This window comes from Saccopteryx bilineata, chromosome 6, assembly GCF_036850765.1.
Source record: "Saccopteryx bilineata isolate mSacBil1 chromosome 6, mSacBil1_pri_phased_curated, whole genome shotgun sequence".
Taxonomy (NCBI): Eukaryota; Metazoa; Chordata; class Mammalia; order Chiroptera; family Emballonuridae; genus Saccopteryx; species Saccopteryx bilineata.
Genome location: NC_089495.1, coordinates 120,518,916 through 120,540,573, shown reverse-complemented (window position 1 = coordinate 120,540,573; position 21,658 = coordinate 120,518,916). Strand labels below are relative to the sequence as shown.

At 48.6% G+C, this 21,658-nt stretch overlaps 1 protein-coding gene across 1 annotated transcript in view; it reads left to right on the top strand.

Annotated features, from left to right (window-relative positions):
• Window positions 1–18,464, top strand: part of LOC136308987 (centriole and centriolar satellite protein OFD1-like) — a 50,433-nt gene extending 31,969 nt beyond the window's left edge. Inside the window, 11 exon segments of the mRNA XM_066236959.1 lie at window positions 247–436; window positions 1,440–1,570; window positions 2,114–2,225; window positions 5,135–5,683; window positions 6,210–6,336; window positions 8,625–8,725; window positions 10,192–10,281; window positions 15,698–15,864; window positions 17,156–17,305; window positions 17,865–17,932; window positions 18,215–18,464. Coding sequence (XP_066093056.1) covers window positions 247–436; window positions 1,440–1,570; window positions 2,114–2,225; window positions 5,135–5,683; window positions 6,210–6,336; window positions 8,625–8,725; window positions 10,192–10,281; window positions 15,698–15,864; window positions 17,156–17,305; window positions 17,865–17,932; window positions 18,215–18,257 — 1,728 coding nt within the window. The 3' untranslated portion in view covers window positions 18,258–18,464.
• The last annotated feature ends 3,194 nt before the right edge of the window (window positions 18,465–21,658 follow it).

Below are 21,658 nucleotides of genomic sequence, written 5' to 3'. Positions count from 1 at the left end.
TCGGAACATTGCTCTGTAGGACGGGGTTCTACCTAAATGTGAAGTTGGATGAACAGCAGCTGCCCCAACTGTAGGGCTAAGATGACTTCCTTTGTTGTAGTCAGGGTCTTATTTTTACAGAGAGCCAGACTTCTGTCCGGCGACCTCAGTTAAACTGTGACTCCCAGCTCAAAGCGGCCTGCCAGCCTTTCTGTGAGATGTACTGTCAGGTTGCTGTCCAAGCACAAGGTTTCTCTCTAATTCCAGCTTGAGCTCGAGTCTGTCAAAGCCCAGTCTGCGGCAGTAACAAAGCAAAACCACCTGCTGAAGGAAAAGATGAAAGAGACGAGTGACTACTCACTTCTAAAGGAAGAGAACGTAGAGCTGCAGGCACAAAATAAGTTACTTAAACAACAACTGGAAGAGAGTAGAAATGAAAACTTGCGTCTCTTAAACCGTATGTGCTTTTTCCTGGTTTGCATGTTTTTGTAACTCTGTAGCCTAGTAATACGACACTGTGCTCTGTACCTCCAAGGGAATCTTCATTTGGGAAAATTATAAAATAAGAATCTCACTTTGAAGTTACTTCATTGTTGCTTTCTATTGCATAATTAGTAGTGTCATTAAGAAATATTTTTAAACTACAAATCTGCCTCTCTGGATGGTACTGGTCTTCCCTCGCCCTCTGCTGCTCGCGTTTGGCCGGTGGGGACAGCCGTGCACTGGTGGAAGGGCAGGAGGAGGAGAGTGAGGGGGAGGTCGTTGTTACCCTGTCGCCCACCCTCCCCACGCAGTGTACGGTGGCTCTGGGCTGGCCTCTCCTCTCAGCCAGGCGACATTTCAGTGATTGCGGGATGGTCTCTCCCAGGCGCTGTGCTCCCCAGCAGCTGTGCCGGCTCATTCTCTGCAGTTCCAGAAGTTCTTACCTCCCTGTCCATCTAGGCCCAGGGAGTGATAACTGCACGGCCCCATCCCTGGCCCAGGGAACCACACCGCCCCTTGTGGCTGCCCTATGGAGTCGCCCTTTATTGGAGGGTCCTCCAGGGACTGCAGTGGCAGAACTCCATCTGCTGTCTGCCTGGACCCCGAGTGCTGCTGACAGATGATAAATCGAATTTGACCTCAGGGCAGTCGTCATCAGATTTTGGTGGAGGGCCCCTTCTATACCTCTGTGCATGGAGAGGAAGGGGTTGGCCTTTCAAATTAATTCAAGGGTCTGAAAGAATTGTTTGACTTGGAGGAGGACCAGGAAGAGTAGCAAAGTTTGTATTTGCGTGCATTAAATTCTTTTATTCTGAAATTTGTGAGTCAAGATTGCTCTTAAGTTCATTTAATAGAATTAAAATAATATTAATTACGTGTAAACAAAGAAAAGAATTTAAAATCTCTTGAGCTGCTTTTGCTAAGTGAAATGAGAAAACTTAACGGTTGATAATCACCAGGCCTTTTTACCTTCTCAGGTATAGCTGAGCCATCTCCTGAGATGGCAGATTTTCAGAAAGAATTAAAGAAAGCAGTAACTACATTTGATTTATGGCACAAGGAGTTCAAAACCCACAAGGAAACTCTGAACAAACAGCCGCAAAGTGAGGTGAGTACTCTCTTCCCTTGGCCTGGTGTTCGGCCAGTCCACTCTGTCCACGTGAAACTTGGCATATGTCACACTGGCGTCAATCAGACTGATTTTTAACATCAGAAGTTACTCCCCGGACATGCTAAGGGGCAGTGGTCATCTGAGAAACTTCTTGAGGGATTATGCGGCTTTACAGTCACTCTAATAATGAATTGCAGAGGAAAGCAAGTGTGCGTAAACACAGAATGGTGTTTGGTGTCGCAGTGCCCGCTTGTAGTCTCTGTCTTGAGTCTCCCTGTGACTGAGAAAGAAATAGTGGCGCCCTCTTTCTGGTGTCTGCCTCATGCCCTCAGTTGCTGTGTTTTGAGATGAGTGAAAAGGGAGGTGGGAAACTTGTGTGTTCTGTTGTTTTCTAGGGACCTGTGGATTGCAAGCACGAAGCTGCTCAGAAATGGCAAAACAGAAGAAAGAGAAGAAGGCTGATGAGAGAGAATTGGGCCTTTGGAAGTGAACGGGGATTTCTTTCACACTGACCTCTTTTCCCTCTCTGACTCTTTTCAGATTGAGCCGTCTGCAAAGCTGAAGGCCCAGATCCTAGATTATGATGCCTCTGTAAAGAGGTTAACTACTCAGGTGGCTGATTTAAAATTGCAACTGAAAGAAACTCAGACAGGTTAGTGGCATTTTAACCTATAAATGTGTACGTGTGTGTAAAACTTCTGAAGTATGTGGAAATGCCATGATCGTTTCTCATTGAGTTTTTAGTAATTCTCCTCGTAGGGGGAAAGCCATAGAAATATGTCATCTTAGAAATAAAACTTCCTATTCATTTCAGGAATACCAGCCAGCTGGGTCATCAGCTAATGTAACTTGCTTCTGCAGGTGCCCCATGGCTTGGGAGAACCTCACCCGAAATAGGAGCGGTGTAGTGGTGACACCAGTCCCTAAATTCATCATGGGCCTAAGAACTTTTTTATATTTGTCACCCCAGTAGTAAGATCAGTCTGGCTCTCCAGTGCTTTTACCTATGCCTTGAGAGATGAGTAAACATATGGGGCAAGCCGGGGGCTTGTGTCATATCATCATGAATCAGATAGATTATATATATATTTGCTTTTGCACCCTGAATTGGATGTTAGTTGATGGACCTTGGGCACACTGAACTTCCTCGGACCTCAGTGTCCTCGTTGATAATGGGGCACGAGACCTACCACGCCCTGGTGAAGAATATGGAATGAGATGGGCCTGAGTTGAGTGCCTGCGACATCAGATGCTCAGAATGGTTCCAGCTTTCACGGTGGGCCAATCACAGCGCCGTTTGGTTGCTCCACTAACTCATGAAGCATGAAACGCCCACTAGTGGGCGGGAGGGACCAGGTTGACCAGCACTGCAAAATTGGGCGGTTTTTATAAAAAGGTTCGCCATCACGGGCCTAGGAATCTGTATGAGTGGCGCTTCTCTTAGTATGTTTGACACAAAGAAATCTTTCTGTTCTAGTAGGTGGCACTGACTCACAAGATGTTTTAGCTCTTTCCCTTTTCTAGCTTTTCAGATCTCCAAGGGTAGTGGTTACCTCCCCTGTGATCCTCTTGCCCTAGTCCCAGGGGACCACCCCACAAGAGAATGGGCTGGGCTTGGGGCTCCAAATCCATGAAACCCCAGCGCTTTCTGCTGCAGCCAGATGCTGCCATCAGTATATCTGCAATGCGTGGGGGAGGGTGGGCTAGGGCAACCTGGCAACCTGGCTGCCATCTTAAGTTTCTTTGCCCTCCCAGTAATGGAGACCTCAGACCTCCACAGATTCCCCGCTGTGCCGTGATCCTGGGACCATTTACAGAATGGGCCCTTTGCTCAGGGAAAAAGTGATTCTATAGCACCCATTCTCAGGTTTGCAGACAATGTGCTCCACAGCCTTGCCTCCCGGGCAAAGGGAGGTGAGCTTTGGGAGGTTAGGGGGCAGCTAGTCTCCATGGCTTTCTCTGTCTTGAATGCCGACAGCCAGACAGCTAGGTCACACCTCTGTGCTGTGTCCTTGGTGAGGTCTTAGGACTCAGCTGCAGCTCGTCCTGACCACTGCTGCAGGAATGCCCACAGACTTCTTTGCTCCTCGCAGCTGAAGGTCGTGTCAGCCACAGCCCGAATGTTCCCTCTTCGGGCCGAGTCCTGCTGTGCGTTCCCAGTTGGAGGGCTGTGACTGTGGCTCAGCTGAGCATTTCTGTCCCTGCTTCCCCAGTTTGCTCCCACTTGCCCACCTTCAGGTCTCTCAATGCACAGGTCTCGGGTGTGTTTGTGCATTCAGCTGGGACTCTTTGTGGAAGTACAGCTTTCCAAGTTGCTGTAGCTTTAAGGGGAGAGACCAGGGGTATCTCTCCTGCTGTGATTCCTTTGATGCCAGTCTCTTATTTTCATCATATTTCTTTGCTCATTTCTGTGCTTTCCTATTCCTTATTTTCTCTCAACAATTCCGTTTGCCAAACTGTCCACAGCTGAAATTAGTGATCTCGAATCATGAAAAACAGTTTGAGGATGGAGTCCTTTCAAACACACGCATTGTCCTGGAGGCACTGCGGGAAAGTAGTGGCCACATATACTGGCTTTGTGCTCGGAAGTCCCAGTGTCTGTACACCTTGCTACCTGTGTGACCCGGCCTCAGCCTCCTGTCTGTAAGAAGAGAGGAGTGAGTTCTTAGCCCACAGCGTTGTGACTGCAGATCCTCATTCCCTTATCTGAAACTTGGACCCTACAGTGATTTTGTCTCAGCTCTGGGATTTCTAGGGAAGGGGAAGCATCCTCAAATGAAACATGTTTGCAGTCAAATGTATGAATATCCATGCTGGGTAGAATAAATAAAGATTATGAATGAGTTTGCATCAGTTTGGGTAAAATTTATCAAACAAATGGGTTTAGGTACAGTTAGGCTATGTGAGCAAATAAATTATGAATAAATTTTCAGTTCTCAAGAGCTTTTTGGATTATAAGAATGTGTATTATGGATTGTGAAATAATATCATATATTAAAAAAGAAGGCTAGCCCTGGCCGGTTGGCCCAGCGTGTGGAAGTCCTGGGTTTGATTCCCAGTCAGGGCACACAGGAGAAGCTCCCATCTGCTTCTCCACCCCTTCCTTCCTCCTGTCTCTCTCTCTCACTTCCCCTCCTCCAGCTATGGCTCAAATGGTTTAAGCAAAGTTGGCCTCGGGTGCTGTGGATGACTCCATGGCCTCGCCTTGGCCTCGCCTCAGGTACTAAAATAGCTCAGTTGCTGAGCAACGGAGCAGCAGCCCCAGATGGGTAGAGCAACGCCCAGTAGGGTGCTTGCCAGGTGGATCCCTGTTGGGACTCATGTGGGAGTCTGTCTCTCTGCCTTTCTTCCTCTCACTTAAAAAAAAAAGGCCTATGAAGCTGCAGCTGGTATATAAAAACTCTCAGTAAATGCTAGTAATTGCTAGCATTACCACGACTTCAGAAATTGTTTAATGTGCATGTTTGTTCGTATTATAATCTTTCATTTTTCAAAAAAACTCTCAAGCATATTTGAATTTTACTCTCTGCTCATGTGTGACATTATCTCTGTAACCCACAGCTCTTGAGAATGAAGTGTCCTGCAATCTGAAGCAGCCTCTCCGTCTTTCTGCCAGTGAATTCTTGTCTGCCAGCAGTGAAATAACAGGAAATCCTCTCAAACAGGAAAAGCTGATGGCTCACGCAGTTACACCAAAGATCACTAGTTACCCAAACACCAGCACAGATAGTAGCTCCCCCGACTCCGAACTTGAGTTTGTAGCCAACACCAAGGCGAAAATGAAGGTGCTCGAGCAGGAGGCCGAAACCTTAGAGAAAGTTTTTCAGGACTACTGTCAAAGAGTTAGTCAGTGCCCCTCTGCCAGAAGCCCACTACCATCCAGCAGCCCCCCGCCCCCGCACGGGCAGGGGACCCGCAAGAGCATCTCTTCAGGCTCCTCGGAAAGATTTATATCTGCAGAGGCAAGAGCTGCGCCCAGGCGGCCTCTGGAGAGGAGCACATGGGCGGGCAGCGCGGCCTGCCAGCTGCACAGAGGCCTGGGCAGGCGCCTAATCTCCACGCCCCTTGAGAAAGCTACACGGAGCCTTGATGCTGCGATGCATCCGGAAGGTAAGCTTCAGCACAAAGGATTGCGGGATGCTCTGGACTTGGGTGGTCTCGGTGGACCCTTAGCTGAATGAAAGCGAGCCCTGGACGGAAGGAAGCGGCGGAGAGCACGTGCTCAGCTCAGCCCGGGAAGTCTCTAGCCTGAGCAGTGTGTCCTCCCTGCACCTGTGGTGGCCTGCTTACCAGCAGCGGCTCTGTCTCCCCTATGGCCCAGGGCTGGTGGGGGAGGCAGTGGACAGAGTGGCAAGTTCCAGCACTCTCTTGGCATGCAGAGGTGCTCAGAGGGTGGCAGTCGGTGGCTTTTCCTTTCCTGCTGATTAGTTTTACACATTTTATTGTAATCACTGCAGTTTCATTTAGGTGCTTGAATTGTTAATGCTGTGTGTCATTGATACATCCTACTCAGCTGTTTGCAAGGATAATAGAATTTCTTTTCAAACTATTAATAATAGAATTCCTTAGAAACCTCGTTACTTTTTTTCTCCATGTAATGTGTACTATTCTTGCCCTGATTTCTTCTTCCCCTTAGGTCTGGGCCGATCCCACGTTGCTGCCCCCAGTCCTGGCCCTGAGAGGATGCTCCAGCCTTCACCTGCTGTGTCTAGACAGGGCCTTTCCAACCCTTCGCTCCGCAGCCCTCTGGAGCAGAAGGCTGGGTAAGTCCTGTGTTCTGGTTGGCCTCAGTCAAGTCTGGTTCACTGCATAAGGTCTTAGCCTTGATGTGTTTAGTTTTTTAAGGTGATACTCAAGACCACAAGGCTGCATAGAATTTTCAGTCAGATTGTAAGGTGCCGTGTGATCTTTGAGAATTACCTGGGGAAAAAATTCCCTTTAGCACATAAGCGATTTTTCCTTGTTTACTAAACCTGATGTATAGAATACGCACTATGGTATCAATAAGCATCGTCATAGTGCCATGAAGAGACACAGTGAATAAAGATAAGCAGTATTCAAAATCTGTGAAAGGAAATTGAGTTTATTTTTAAACTTGAAATAGTTTCACACTTCTTTTTTTTGTTTGTATTTTTCTGAAGCTGGAAACGGGGAGAGACAGTCAGACAGACTCCCGCATGCGCCTGACTGGGATCCACCCGGCACGCCCACCAGGGGCGATGCTCTGCCCTGCCCATCCGGGGCGTCGTTCTGCCGCGACCAGAGCCACTCTAGTGCCTGGGGCAGAGGCCAAGGAGCCATCCCCAGCGCCCGGGCCATCTTTGCTCCAATGGAGCCTTGGCTGCAGGAGGGGAAGAGAGGGACAGAGAGGAAGGAGGAGGGGGTGGAGAAGCAGATGGGCGCTTCTCCTATGTGCCCTGGCCGGGAATCGAACCCAGGTCCCCCGCACGCCAGGCCGACGCTCTACCACTGAGCTAACCGGCCAGAGTTTCACACATCTTTAGAAAGGTATTTTAATAATGTTTTGGCAGCCTGACCAAGCATTGGCACAGTGGATAGAGCATCAGACCGGGATGCAGAGGAACCAGCTTCAAAATGCCAAGGTCGCTGGCTTGAGCGCAGGCTCACCAGCTTGTGTGCAGGGTCATAGACATGACCCCATGGTCGCTGGCTTGAGCCCATAGGTCGCTGGCTTGAGCAGGGGTCACTCGCTCTGCTGGAGCCCTGCGGTCAAGGCACATATAAGAAAGCAATCAGCCCTGGCTGGTTGGCTCAGTGGTAGAGCGTCGGCCTGGCGTGCGGGGGACCCAGGTTTGATTCCCGGCCAGGGCACATAGGAGAAGCGCCCATTTGCTTCTCCACCCCCCACCCCCCTCCCTCCTCTCTGTCTCTCTCTTCCCCTCCCGCAGCCAAGGCTCCATTGGAGCAAAGATGGCCTGAGCGCTGGGGATGGCTCCTTGGCCTCTGCCCCAGGCGCTAGAGTGGCTCTGGTCGCGGCAGAGCGACATCCCGGAGGGGCAGAGCATCGCCCCCTGGTGGGCAGAGCATCACCCCTGGTGGGCGCGCCGGGTGGATCCCGGTCAGGTGCATGCGGGAGTCTGTCTGACTGTCTCTCCCCGTTTCCAGCTTCAGAAAAAAAAAAAAGAAAGCAATCAGTGAATAAGGTGCCGCAACAAAGAATTGATGCTGCTCATCTCTCTCCCTTCCTGTCTGTCCCTATCTGTCCCTCTCTCTCTCTCTGACTCTCTCTGTCAAAAATAAACAAACAAATAAATAAAATAAAAATATTTCAGCAAACAAAACTCGAATTGGTCTATTGAAAGAGATTCCGAAGCGGTAGTGGGTTGCAGGGTCTGACTGCTGCAGCAGGGTGGAGTAGATGGACTTAGAAGCTTGGCGGTGGGCCTCCCAGGCTGGGATTCAAGTCACAGGTGGTATTCCTTCCTGTGCCTGATCCTTAAGGTAGGAGACGATGAATTCTTAGCTCTGGGCTCTACGTTGGACTTCTGTTTGCATTCAGTCTTGCTGTACAGAGTGGAAGCTGCCACATGTGCCTACCACGGTCCTAGTGCATGCAATGCAGTGTCCATGTATATTTTTATGTTGCTCACTCTTGTGATAAAGCCAAGAGGAGAGATGGGACAGCACACGGTGAGTTAGGGCACCTTGATCCACATGGGCTTGTAGTATTGCATGCATTATTTCTGACTTGTACTCACTGTGTCCAGAATTTGCGTTTTTCAAAAATGTTTATGGTTCTTGGTAAAATAAACAGCACTGAGAGTGTAATATTATTCTGTGTTAACAGTGGTAGCACCCTGCCTCACAGTGTACGGTGGTTCTGAGGAGGCACTGAGCTAATGGCTTAATTGCTTAGAATGCTGCCCGGTGCACAGAGAGTGCCCAGTGCTCTGTGGCCCTTATTCTCAGTGAGCACAGTTCATTTTCTAAAGGGTTTTTCTCAAGTCACAAGATGCTTTTCATCGTTGTGTGCTCTTGGTTTTTGTGTTATTACAGCTTTACACTCATGAACTTTATTCTTCCCACCCAGTCTTTATCAGAGAGAAACTGAACTTCAGGACAGAAATGAAGTTCCAAGTCCACATAAGCTATCTTTTAAGAATAATGAGGAGTTTGGATCATCTTTTGGATGTAAGTTCAAATGTAAGTACCTGTACTGGTTTTTATAAGTTGAAAATGTAGAAAACTTCGCTTTGATGAGAAATATCGATTGTTATAAAAATCAATTACAAATTAGGACATTTATATTTTGTGATAAAACCATAAATATAGATATATTGCCTTGTTTTTATATCACAAAGATTTTCAGGGGTACATTTGAGTTCCATTTTAAAAAAATTTTAGGATAACCAATAATTTCTAAGTTGGAGTTAAACCCACAAGTGAACCGTTAATTTACCAAGTTTGGGATGGCCTAAGATTTAAAATATGTTTTATTTAAAATAAGATTTTTAAACTTTTCCCCCTATTTTTATGGAATATGAAGATGCTAAGATGCTAAGTTATTTTCTTTAAATTGTGCAGATTCTGGGCCCTGGCTGGTTGGCTCAGCGGTAGAGCGTCGGCCTAGCGTGCGGAGGACCCGGGTTCGATTCCTGGCCAGGGCACACAGGAGAAGCGCCCATTTGCTTCTCCACCCCTCCGCCGCGCTTTCCTCTCTGTCTCTCTCTTCCCCTCCCGCAGCCAAGGCTCCATTGGAGCAAAGATGGCCCGGGTGCTGGGGATGGCTCCTTGGCCTTTGCCCCAGGCGCTAGAGTGGCTCTGGTCGCGGCAGAGTGACGCCCCGGAGGGGCAAAGCATCGCCCCCTGGTGGGCAGAGCATCGCCCCTGGTGGGTGTGCCGGGTGGATCCCGGTCGGGTGCATGGTGCATGCGGGAGTCTGTCTGACTGTCTCTCCCTGTTTCCAGCTTCAGAAAAAAAAAAAAAAAAAAAAAAAAAAAAAGAAAATTGTGCAGATTCTGTCGAGAGCCTTGGGTTTAGAAAGCCCATTCTCAGTGAAAGCTTGAAGGTGGATATGTTAGCTTCACTGTCAGACTGGTGGCCGGCTCTGGCCACCAGTCTGCCTTAGACTGTTCCCTGGGCGCCGGCTGCTTAAGTGTGAAAGGGGATGTAAAGCAGTCCGCTCAGGTTCCTTCCAGCATGGGAAGTCTTTATACTTGTGTATAACGTGTCGTTCTGCCTTTCGGCTTCATTGCCAAGTTGCAAAGTATATTTGTAACAGTTAAATGTCAGGGCTTAGTAAAATTTTTAAATTCTTTGCAACTGACTTGAACAACTTTGTTAACTCATTGCTATTTAAATGGAGTTCAAGTGATTATCAGCAAGCCAGGTGAATTCTTCTGTCACTTTCCTGTTGCGTCATGAATCTGATTTGGAAACAAATCTAATTCTTCAAAATTGATGAACACTTTGAGAAGTGAGAACATTGGCAACTGGTTCTGCTGAAAATGCCTTAGAATGAGTTCATAAGGCAAGGCCTGGCCTGGTTGCTCAGGCTGGCACTTCTGTGCTCTGTGATGAGTTACCCCCACGCTGCACCGCATTCTCTTGCTGCTGCTGTTCAGGACTCATGGGACACTTGTCTGTACCTCATGTAGATTCAGGGGACATGCCAAAGCAGTTCTATGTGGATGGCCTCCATCCTGCTGGCAACTCGCCTCGCCTGGGTGCTGCTGCTCCCTCCCCAAGTAAGTTTCCTTAACTAACAGGTGGCATGAGTGCACACTGATCATGGCTCCGCCCTGTATTACATTATTTCATGTGTGTTGGAGGACCTTCTGTAAGCGTAAATGATTCGAGCATCAGGATTGGGGTATTACCAGTGCTAATGACATTTCTGAAGTAACTCCCGACTTGAATATGTAAAGACAGTGCCGAGGAGAAAACTGTGAAGAAAGTCTTCTCATTTAGTCTTCTTGGGCCAGTGACTTTTAATATTTTTTTCTTTACTTGTCCACAGTCTAACAGAGCAGTTACTTTTTTGCTTAAGAACTTCTGCAAAGCCTGACCTGTGGTGGTGCAGTGGATAAAGCGTCGACCTGGAAATGCTGAGGTCGCCGGTTCAAAACCCTGGGCTTGCCTAGTCAAGGCACATATGGGAGTTGATGCTTCCAGCTCCTCCCCCCCTTCTCTCTCTCTCTATCTCTCCTCTCTCTCTCTCTCTCTCTCTCTCTCTCTGTCTCTCCCTCTCCTTTCTAAAATGAATAAATAAAAAAAAAGAAAAAAAGAACTTCTGCAAAAACAGTTCTATCTTGGGAAGTCATAGTGTAAAATTCAAACAATGGTAAGTACCCGTATACACTGTACATCTACAATGTGATTGTAGTTTATATATTTTTTAAAATTTTTATTGCTTTTTTTATAGAGGAAGAGAGAGAAACATTGATTTGTTATTGCACTTATTTATGCACTTGTTGGTTGGTTCTTTATTTTTATTTATTTTTATTATTATTATTTTTTTTGTATTTTTCTGAAGCTAGAAACCGGGAGAGACAGACTCCCGCATGCGCCCGACCGGGATCCACCCGGCACACCCACCAGGGGGCGACGCTCTGCCCCTCCGGGGTGTCGCTCTATTGCGACCAGAGCCACTCTAGCACCTGGGGCAGAGGCCAAGGAGCCATCCCCAGCGCCCGGGCCATCTTTGCTCCAATGGAACCTCAGCTGCGGGAGGGGAAGAGAGAGACAGAGAGGAAGGAGAGGGGGAGGGGTGGAGAAGCAGATGGGCGCTTCTCCTGTGTGCCCTGGCTGGGAATCGAACCCGGGACTTCTGCACGCCAGGCCGATGCTCTACCGCTGAGCCAACCGGCCAGGGCCCGTTGGTTGGTTCTTGAATGTGCCCTGCCACAAGATGAAACTTGAACCCTTGGTGTGCCGGACGATGCTCCCGCCCACTGAGCCACTGGGCAGGGCGGTATCTGTTTCTGTCCCTTTGCTTCATTACGTCTTTCTTAGAAATGAGGACAGAAACAGCTTTGCGTTTCCATTATTGCAAAGCTGGTGAGACTGGAGGGAAACTGGCCATCAGACTGGTCTGACCCACTTCCTCTTTCCTCGTCTCTGCTCCATATTACCCACTGTCCTCACCAGTGGGGCTGGGCCGGGAGGAAAGCTGTAGGGGAGACAAGAGCCTCGTTCCCACCAGGTCCTTCGCTCCTTGAAACAGAGTTTAAGCCTCGAACTAGAAATTGCTCAAGTCAAGCTGTTGTTTTCCCAGTGTTTGGGCAGCTCTGTCATCCCCCAAATCCCGCGTAGGCAAAGCCTCTTGTAAGTAGTTTCTTGGTTTAAGTCAGCATGCTCAGGAATATGAGGAATTACTGAAAGAAGCAGGAGACTTTGAACGGGTTGTAGTTGCTGATTTAGAGTAAATCCTCGTGGACAGCACTCGTTCCGTGAGACGTGCTGAGGAACCTTTGCTGTGCTGGCGCTGTGCTGGGAGCCGGGCATACAGCAGGGAGCCAGCCCAAGTCCTGGCTTCACGGGGCTTCTGTGGGCAATTCCGAGAGTCAGCAGCAGTCATCGAGGGTCTCTGATGGGATAGGTACCGAGTAGGGCTGCTGGCCACCCAGAAGTGGTGTGCTGGCAGCTGTGTGGCACAGACCTGGGTGAATAGGGAATAAAAATAATGTAACAGAATAAGGGAAACAGACTTAGACAGGTCTTCTACCACTGAGATGTAATGGGAATTATAATGGCTTTTAAATTTATTAAGTAAGTGGTCACACTTTGATCATTGAAATACTCTCTTATAGTCGTCATTTCCCCTCCTTGTCTGGGAACAAAGGGAGATGGGAGAGGCCGAAACTTGGTATTTGAGGTGCCCAGGAGAAACACTGCTTTTCTTTGCTCTTACATCCAAGAGGCTTCTGTATGTCGCTGTGCAGCTACGAAGTGCAGGCATGTGCCGCCTGACAGCAGGGATGCATTCAGAGAAGTGTGTGCTTCGGCGACTCGTCAAAGTGTGACCGTCATAGAGGCACTTACATAAACCTAGACGGTGCAGCCTGCTGCACACCCAGGCCGTGTGGTAGCCCATTGCTCCTCGGCTACGAGCCTGCACAGCATGTTACTGTACAAAACATGACATTAAATCAGTGGTTCTCAACCTTTCTAATGCTGTGACCCCGCAATACAGTTCCTCATGTTGCGGTGACGCCAAACCAAAAAACAATTTTGGTGGCTACTTCATAACTGTAATTTTGCTACAGTTATGATTCGGAATGTATTCTCATTGCTTTAGGTGACCCCTGTGTTTTGGTCGTTCGACCCCCGCCGGGGTCACGACCTACAGGTTGGGAACCGCTGCATTAAATCAAACAAGAGAAAAGGATGCCATCAAAGGCATGGTCAAGACGAGGTGTGTGAAGTAGGGTTTTGTGGGAGAGGTGGGAGAAGGGGGTGTGTCCGGCCAGTGAGAGAGTGAAAGTAGAGGCCCAAGCAGGGGAAGTCCAGCTGTGCTCGAGCAGCAGGGCATCTGCCTCTAGTCCAGCTGTGCTCAGGGAGCAGGGCGTCTGCCACTAGTCCAGCTGTGCTCAGGGAGCAGGCTGCCTGCCTCTAGTCCAGCTGTACTCAGGGAGCAGGCAGTCTGCCGCTAGTCCAGCTGTGATCAGGGAGCAGGGAGCCTGCCACTAGTCCAGCTGTGTTCAGGGAGCAGGGCATCTGCCTCTAGTCCAGCTGTGCTCAGGGAGCAGGTCATCTGCCGCTAGTCCAGCTGTGCTCAGGGAGCAGGTCATCTGCTGCTAGTTCAGCTGTGCTTGGGCAGCAGGTTGTCTGCCTCTAGTCCAGCTGTGTTCAGGCAGCAGGGCGTCCACCGCTAGTCCAGCTGTGATCAGGGAGCAGGGTGTCTGCCGCTAGTCCAGCTGTGCTCAGGGAGCAGGAAGCCTGCCGCTAGTCCAGGTGTGATAAGGGAGCAGGGTGTCTGCCTCTAGTCCAGCTGTGATCAGGGAGCAGGCAGTCTGCCTCTAGTCCAGCTGTGCTCAGGGAGCAGGGCGTCTGCCTCTAGTCCAGCTGTGATCAGGGAACAGGGCGTCTGCCTCTAGTCCAGCTGTGCTCAGGGAGCAGGGTGTCTGCCTCTAGTCCAGCTGTGCTCAGGGAGCAGGGCGTCTGCCTCTAGTCCAGGTGTGATCAGGGAGCAGGGCATCTGCCTCTACTCTAGTCCAGGTGTGCTCAGGGAGCAGGGCATCTGCCTCTACTCTAGTCCAGGTGTGCTCAGGGAGCAGGGCATCTGCCTCTAGTCCAGCTGTGCTCAGGGAACAGGGCGTCTGCCTCTAGTCCAGCTGTGCTCAGGGAGCAGGGTGTCTGCCTCTAGTCCAGCTGTGCTCAGGGAGCAGGGTGTCTGCCTCTAGTCCAGCTGTGCTCAGGGAGCAGGGTGTCTGCCTCTAGTCCAGCTGTGCTCAGGGAGCAGGGTGTCTGCCTCTAGTCCAGCTGTGCTCAGGGAGCAGGGCATCTGCCTCTACTCTAGTCCAGGTGTGCTCAGGGAGCAGGGCATCTGCCTCTAGTCCAGCTGTGCTCAGGGAACAGGGCGTCTGCCTCTAGTCCAGCTGTGCTCAGGGAGCAGGGTGTCTGCCTCTAGTCCAGCTGTGCTCAGGGAGCAGGGTGTCTGCCTCTAGTCCAGCTGTGCTCAGGGAGCAGGGTGTCTGCCTCTAGTCCAGCTGTGCTCAGGGAGCAGGGTGTCTGCCTCTAGTCCAGCTGTGCTCAGGGAGCAGGGTGTCTGCCTCTAGTCCAGGTGTGATTAGGGAGCAGGGTGTCTGCCGCTAGTCCAGCTGTGCTCAGGGAGCAGGGTGTCTGTCTCTAGTCCAGCTGTGCTCAGGGAGCAGGGTGTCTGCCGCTAGTCCAGCTGTGCTCAGGGAGCAGGGTGTCTGCCTCTAGTCCAGCTGTGTTCAGGGAGCAGGCAGCCTGCCGCTAGTCCAGCTGTGCTCAGGGAGCAGGGCATCTGCCTCTAGTCCAGGTGTGCTCAGGGAGCAGGGCATCTGCCTCTAGTCCAGGTGTGCTCAGGGAGCAGGGCGTCTGCCTCTAGTCCAGCTGTGTTCAGGGAGCAGGCAGCCTGCCGCTAGTCCAGCTGTGCTCAGGCAGCAGGGCGTCCACCGGTAGTCCAGATGCAAAAGGAAGTGATACTCCAGGTAAGTAAGATACTCCAGAAAGAAGAAGGCAGATGTCAGCTTCTAGAGTGCCGTGGGTGTGGACTGTGCAGAGCAGAGGCAGCAGCCCCCGATGCAGGTCTCGGAGAGGAGGAGGGGAGCGCTGTGGTGAGGCTCGGTTGCTGGAATGCAGGGACCGTGCTGTCAGGGACAACATGGACTAGGTTATTTCAGCCTTCCAGGTAAACGCTGATACGGAGTCAGATTGCAGCAGGAGGCGGCGTTAGCACCTGTACGCCCAGGTGGCCTAGTGACCGTAGTGTAGAAAGAGCACAAGTAAAGGCACAGGAGTGATAACTTCAGGTATGAAGCTGGTGTTCTAGGGCTTCCATGTGTCGCTGGCAGGAAACCCATCAGAAACATGCGGTGAGGCTAGGAGAGAGATCAGGACTCCAGGAAAAGACGTGGGCGTAATCAGGACAGAGGCTGTAGCTGAGCCCAGGAAGGGACCAGCCTGGAGGAAGTGAGGAATGATGGCGAGCTGGCTGGGGGCCGTTGGCGTATGGGCTGGTTTTATACCATTCTGGGCAGCAGAGGCTCAGGCGCCTTTGTGGGGGTCACCAGAAGAGTTCTAAAAGGGCTGCGGCAGTAAATAGGGACTGACGGTTTGGTCAGAACCCTAAGGTCGTGGAGGGGTTATAACCAACCAACTGTAGAGGTAGAAATGCAGGGCTTGGGAAGGATGAAGGAGGGAGCAGGCGGTGAAGAAGAGGAGAAAGTGTGCTGCGGAGGGGAGGACCATTGAAGGTGTCCATGGGGAGGGTGACCTGTGTGCATCTCAGTGGAGTAAAGGGGTTGCATGCTATGAGGGGTGCTGGCGGCTGGGGGACCGTGAACATGGACCAGCAGGCCACAGCCGGCTAAGCACGAGCATCTCTCTGCATCCCCTCAGGGCCCCTGGGAACCAGCACTGCCTGTGTTTGAAAAACTGATGCTGGAAGCTGCTCTTTATTTTCTGCCTCTTCAGGTGTAGATCATAAGCGAATCAGAGAAGAGACTGACGATGACAAGAGTGAAGAAGAAAAAATGTGGAGGCTGCCAGAAATAGAAAAACGGAGAGAAGAAAGAAGGCAGAGTGAACAAGAACCTCTAAAAAGGGAACAGAGAGAACTAGAAAAGTGGGATCAAGAGAGGGTAATCAGGCCCTCGACGGTAGGCTCAGTGTTAGAGCGTCGGCCTGGCGTGCAGAAGTCCTGGGTTCGATTCCCGGCCAAGACACACAGGAGAAGCGTGTGTGCCACCCTTCCCCCTCTCCTTCCTCCCTGTCGCTTTCTTCCCCTCTGCAGACAGGGCTCCATTGGAGCAAAGTTGGCCCGGGCGCTGAGGATGGCTCCATGACCTCTGCCTCAGGCGCTGGAGTGGCTCTGGTAGAAACAGAGCGACGCCCCGGTTGGGCAGAGCATCGCCCCCTGGTGGGCAGAGCATCGCCTCCTGGTGGGCAGAGCGTCGCCCCCTGGTGGGCATACCGGGTGGATCCCGGTCGAGCGCAGGCGGGAGTCTGTCTGACTGTCTCCCCGTTTCCAGCTTCATAAAAATACGAAAAAAAAAAAGAGAGGGTAATCATTGTAGATGTAGTGAATTCCCAATGCTAGGCTCTGCATGGTCCACCCTCAGTAAGTACCTTACTCTCAGGGAGGTGAGTCTCTAGTGTGTCTCAGAGTCAGAGCGGGATCAAGAGAGGGTAATCATTGTAGGTGTAACTGAATTTCTTATGCTAACCTCTGCATGGTCCACCCTCAGTAAGTACCGTACTCTCAGGGAGGTGAGTCCCTTGAGTGTCCTAGTATCCGAGCAGCAGGTAACTTAAATGCCTGCCGTAGGCTTCCTGAGCCTCTCCTTTGCTTAAGCACGCTGCGAGGGGCTGCGCACACCCCCCCCAGGACTCGGCAGAGGTGAGCTTCTGCAAGCCTGTACGCGCATTTCCACCGGGTCCTGAAAACACACCCGTTAAGGAGGTGGACTGTGCTTCGCTATAGGCCCCCCTTAGTAAATAGGGTTCACACGTCAGCCAGCTGGGACCAGAAGAGCCCCGGGAGGTGACTGCCAGTGCATGGTGGCTTCCTCAGGCTTCATTGCCCCCACCTGCCTGATTCTCTTTGGCCGTCTATGTCCTGATTCTGTCCCAGACAAATGGATGACGCTGGCCACTGCACGTGCCTGCTGAATCTTACATAAATTAGTCTTCCATATGAATGTTCCTTCGGCTCCTGGTTGATTTTGTGTAATGCACAGGACACAAATTAATCCCTTTACACATTGAGATGACACGTATATGTCCCCCTTTGATGGTAGCATGACTTCAGTGAAAAAGAAAAGGAAATAATTTTCTGGCATGCAGATTTCACTTAAAGGATTAAAGTTATATTACTGTGCGCTTTTAAACTGTATTTGTCTGTTTCCTGTTTGGTGACCATGTGTTTCACAGCAGATGAGTGAAGAGTCATTGAAGATTAAACTGGAGAAGAAATTAGAAATGAGTGTTCAAGAAATAAAAGATGAATCTGTTTGTGGTGAAAGTCCTTTGGAGAAGTACATGAAAATCATCCAGGAGGGCCGAGAGCAGAAGACAGATCAGGTGCGGACGCTGTGGATGGCGGTCTGGGGCCACGGGGGCTTCTGTGGTTTGTTACAGCGCCTTGGGACGCGAGTCTGCCTTCTCCACTGGAGACAGAAAGGTTAATGCAGAGGAAATCCAGACTTCAAGTGGAGCCTCGAATTTGAAATACATTACACCCTTGACAATTTTTTTTTTCACATTTTCTTGGGTAAAAAATTGAACAGATTTTTATTTGTTGAAGTTTATAAAGGTTGAGATGTCTCATTATTTTCAGAACAGGAATGAAATATAATGAAAATTGTGACAATGAGTGCATTGGTGCTAAGACACTAATACATTATAGAAGTCTGAAATACTGTGGGTATTGAGAACACGTGCTAGTAGTTGATTGGCTTGCTACATTTCATGTTTAAATAGCACCTCTTCTCTTGGACTCAAATGATATGTATATTTCAAAGGTTCTTAGAGAAAGCAAAGTGCTTAATAAAATTAATACATATCTGATTTGAAAATAATTCTTTTCCCAGAATTCTGTACCAGAATTACCAGCTCTGGTACAGAGGTAATTCTGTACCAGAGCTCAACAAACCTTGTCAGAGAAGATTCAGAAGTGGACACACTGCCATCTAGTGACGAGGACGAAAGGTATAAACGATACATTGTGTTTTTATGCACACTATTATATTGCTGGGTTTGTTGGCCAAGGGAAACTTTCAGAAGTTGGAGTAAGACATTATTGAATTAATCAAAATTACTGACTCCAAAACAGATCTGTTGCATTGTTAAGTTGTGGTGTTGCTACTGATAAAAACTGTTAAGTGAGGGCAGACACCCCACAGGGAAGGAATGAGAACGTTATAAAGGTCCCCAAATAAACTGGAAAAGAATTTAACAAAATTTTTAAATGTTTGTCTTTCCCTAATTTAGTTTCAGTGGCTTTTCTCGTGAAGAACCAGATGACGCTTGGTAAGCACGTGTGCTGCCCTGCTTCTTCCTCGTATAACACAATGGAAGGCCTGTGAAGTGTGACCAGCTGCTTGGGTGGAGCAAGGCTTTCCTTCCGAACTGCGTAGAATGTACTGCCAGGCTCTTGTCTGGTGTTCGGCCTGGCTTCTGATATCCAGGTGAGAGACCTGGAGAAGTGTGCCTCAGGCCAGACTTTTGAGCTGATTTTCAGTCCTCGCTCAAAAGAATTTGTCCCAGATTTCCCCCTTTGCCCTCCGAAGAAGAAAGAGGTTTCCCTGGAGGACATTCAGAGAAGTTAGAAGCTTCAGAAGAAAGATGCAAGTCCCATGAAGCTGAGAGGTCTTGAAGCAGCTCGCTGAGAAAGAAAAGCACAAGAAAGAGGTGCTTCAGAAAGCAGTAGAGGACAACTGCAGTGAAATGGCGGAAGAGAAACTGACCCACAAAGTGGAAGCCAACAGGGAGAGCCGAGAGACACAAAGGGCTGCCACACTGGAGCGCTTGTGAGACGAGGACAAGCACATCGGAGAAGTGCGGAAGAACAGAGTCCCGAGATCCTGCCCATGATCAGTTTCTTCTGAGGACTCCCCCCTCCCCTTCCTAATTACCCCAAGACTGTCCTGGCCAGTGTCATTTGTGCCCTCCCGACAATTATTCTAGAAGCTGATGTGGGACCACAGGTAGATGTAGCCTGTATGGTGGTGTTTTAGGGGGTAAGGGGAGAAGAGAAACTGAAGTGTTTTACTTTTTTTCTAGTGTTGAAGGCTTTGTAATGTAGCTGTTTTTCTTGTATTCTTTCTCCAGTGACCTGTGTACTGGGTCTGTAGAAACGTTTGTGAGGAGTCTGTAGTGGCTTTCAGGTTGTTAGATGCTGACTATCTGTTCACATTTCAGTCCCAATTCTGTCCTGATAGGCCTGCGACTTCTCTGTAATAAGATAGTATTCTCAATAAAAATTGTTTATGGAATCCAGTGTGGTTTTCTTTTCATAGTTTTACTTGGTCTAAACCGAAAGTAATCTAGCCAAGTGACACCTTTTCAGAATTTCACATTCTTAGGCCTTTCTTTACACTAGAAGGAGCTATGTGTGTTTTCTTTTTTTAAATTTTTTTTATTTTTTATTTATTTATTTTTTATATTTTTCCGAAGCTGGAAACGGGGAGAGACAGTCAGATAGACTCCCGCATGCGCCCGACCGGGATCCACCCGGCACGCCCAACGGGCGACGCTCTGCCCACCAAGGGGCGATGCTCTGCCCCTCCGGGGCGTTGCTCTGCCGTGACCAGAGCCACTCTAGCGCCTGGGGCAGAGGCCAAGGAGCCATCCCCAGCGCTCGGGCCATCTTTGCTCCAATGGAACCTTGGCTGCGGCAGGGAAAGAGAGAGACAGAGAGGAAAGAGGGGGAGGGGTGGAGAAGCAAATGGGCACTTCTCCTGTGTGCCCTGGCCAGGAATCGAACCCGGGTCCCCCGCATGCCAGGCCGACGCTCTACCGCTGAGCTAACCGGCCAGGGCCTGTTTTTTCTTTTTTGTGTTAGGTTATATTTCTTTGAAAACTTATCTTATTGGTCAAATTCCAGTTCGGCATTTTGGAAGTTTCAAGCTGGTGAGTCCCCGCTCAAGCCAAGGAGCCTGCACTTAAGCCAGGGTTTCAAACCAGAAAAAAAAATTTTATTTTGTACCTAATAATTGAGTAATTTGACAAAGAAGACTGTCAGATAAAAATACTACATTTATGCTATATTAACTTAATACCTAGTAATTCTTCATTTCTGTGTGTGTGGAATTAATTTCCAGACTATATTGTCTTGCTTGTTTTCTAACAGCTGTTTTTTTTTCCCCCAAATGTTGTAAGATTTTTCACATGCCTATCAAAAATATTTTCCATCTACTATATATATCTGTACCATTTTTTCCTTGGAAATACCCTTCCTCAACTTTGTATCATCTGATTCTAGTATAGACTGGTTTTCCCTAGGCCTTCTCTGTGCCTATTTGCCTGGCATCTCCCTTTGAAGTCATCTGCTGTCTCACATAACTGCACTCTTTTCTGGGATCCCCTATGACCTGGATTCTGTGTTTACCACTGTCTTTGTTAATCGTACAGTGGTACCTTGAGATACAAGTTTAATTCATTCTGTAACCGAGCTCGTCAGTCAACTCGTATATCAAACAAATTTCTCCCATTTAAAATAACTGAAATAGGTTTAATCCGTTCCAGCCCTGTGAAACATCTCCAAACCATCCTAAATTATGAAAAAAGATGTTTTTAATTAAGAAACACACATGTATTCTTTACCAATGCATAACAAAATATATGAAATAAAAGAAAAAAGGGTTATTTAGTACTGTATTCTTACCTTGGAGACAGACGAGTGTGGCTAATGGATTTGAATGGCGGAGGAGGAGGGAGGGAGGAAGGGATGCAGGCACTGTAGACACGTAAACTAAAACTGCACTTTCTTAACACTAAATGTAAACTAAAACTGCATTTTCTTTAAACACAACTAAAACTTCACTTTCTTTGCTTAAAATGAAACCACAAAATCTTAATTGTAAAAAAATGCACTTTCTTAACTTTAAACTTAACCTAAGCTTGCCTGACCAGGCGGTGGCGCAGTGGATAGAGCGTTGGACTGGGATGCGGAAGACCCAGGTTCGAGACCCGGAGGTCACCAGCTTGAGCGTGAGCTCATCTGGTTTGAGCAAAACTCACCAGCTTGGACCCAAGGTCGCTGGCTCCAGCAAGGGGTTACTCGGTCTGCTGAAGGCCCGCGGTCAAGGCACGTATGAGAAAGCAATCAATGAACAACTAAGGTGTTGCAATGCGCAATGAAAAACTAATGATTGATGCTTCTCATCTCTCCGTTCCTGTCTGTCTGTCTCTGTCTATCCCTCACTCTGACTCCCTCTCTGTCTCTGTAAAAAAATTAATAATAATAAAAAAAAAAAAGAATACATTTAAACTTAACCTAAGCTTAACATTACGTATTTTTCATTTAATCATCACCTGATTTGCCTTTTTGGCTGCACTTTCAGCACTTTCACTTGCAGGACTTTTGAATAAAAATCTATTCAAAGAGGTTTGCTTTTGCCTGCCTTTTAAAATGTTACGGAAATGTGACAAACAAGTGTCATTAAAAAGTGCTGAAGCAGGACCAGTTGAAACTTTTTCTGGGTGTTTCTTTTCAATAAAACTTGAAAACTTCTCCCACATTGCCAGCATGTCTTTAATTTCACTTCTAGAAATCACTGTTGAGTGCTTTGTTTTGTCTATCTTGTTTTTAATTTATAGAGTTCTCTTATATTCGGTCATTCTTTTTTTTTTTATAGCATTCAGTTTTTTCACCAATGAATTTTTTGCCTTTCTGAGATTAAGAATTATTATTATTATTATTTTAGATTTTAT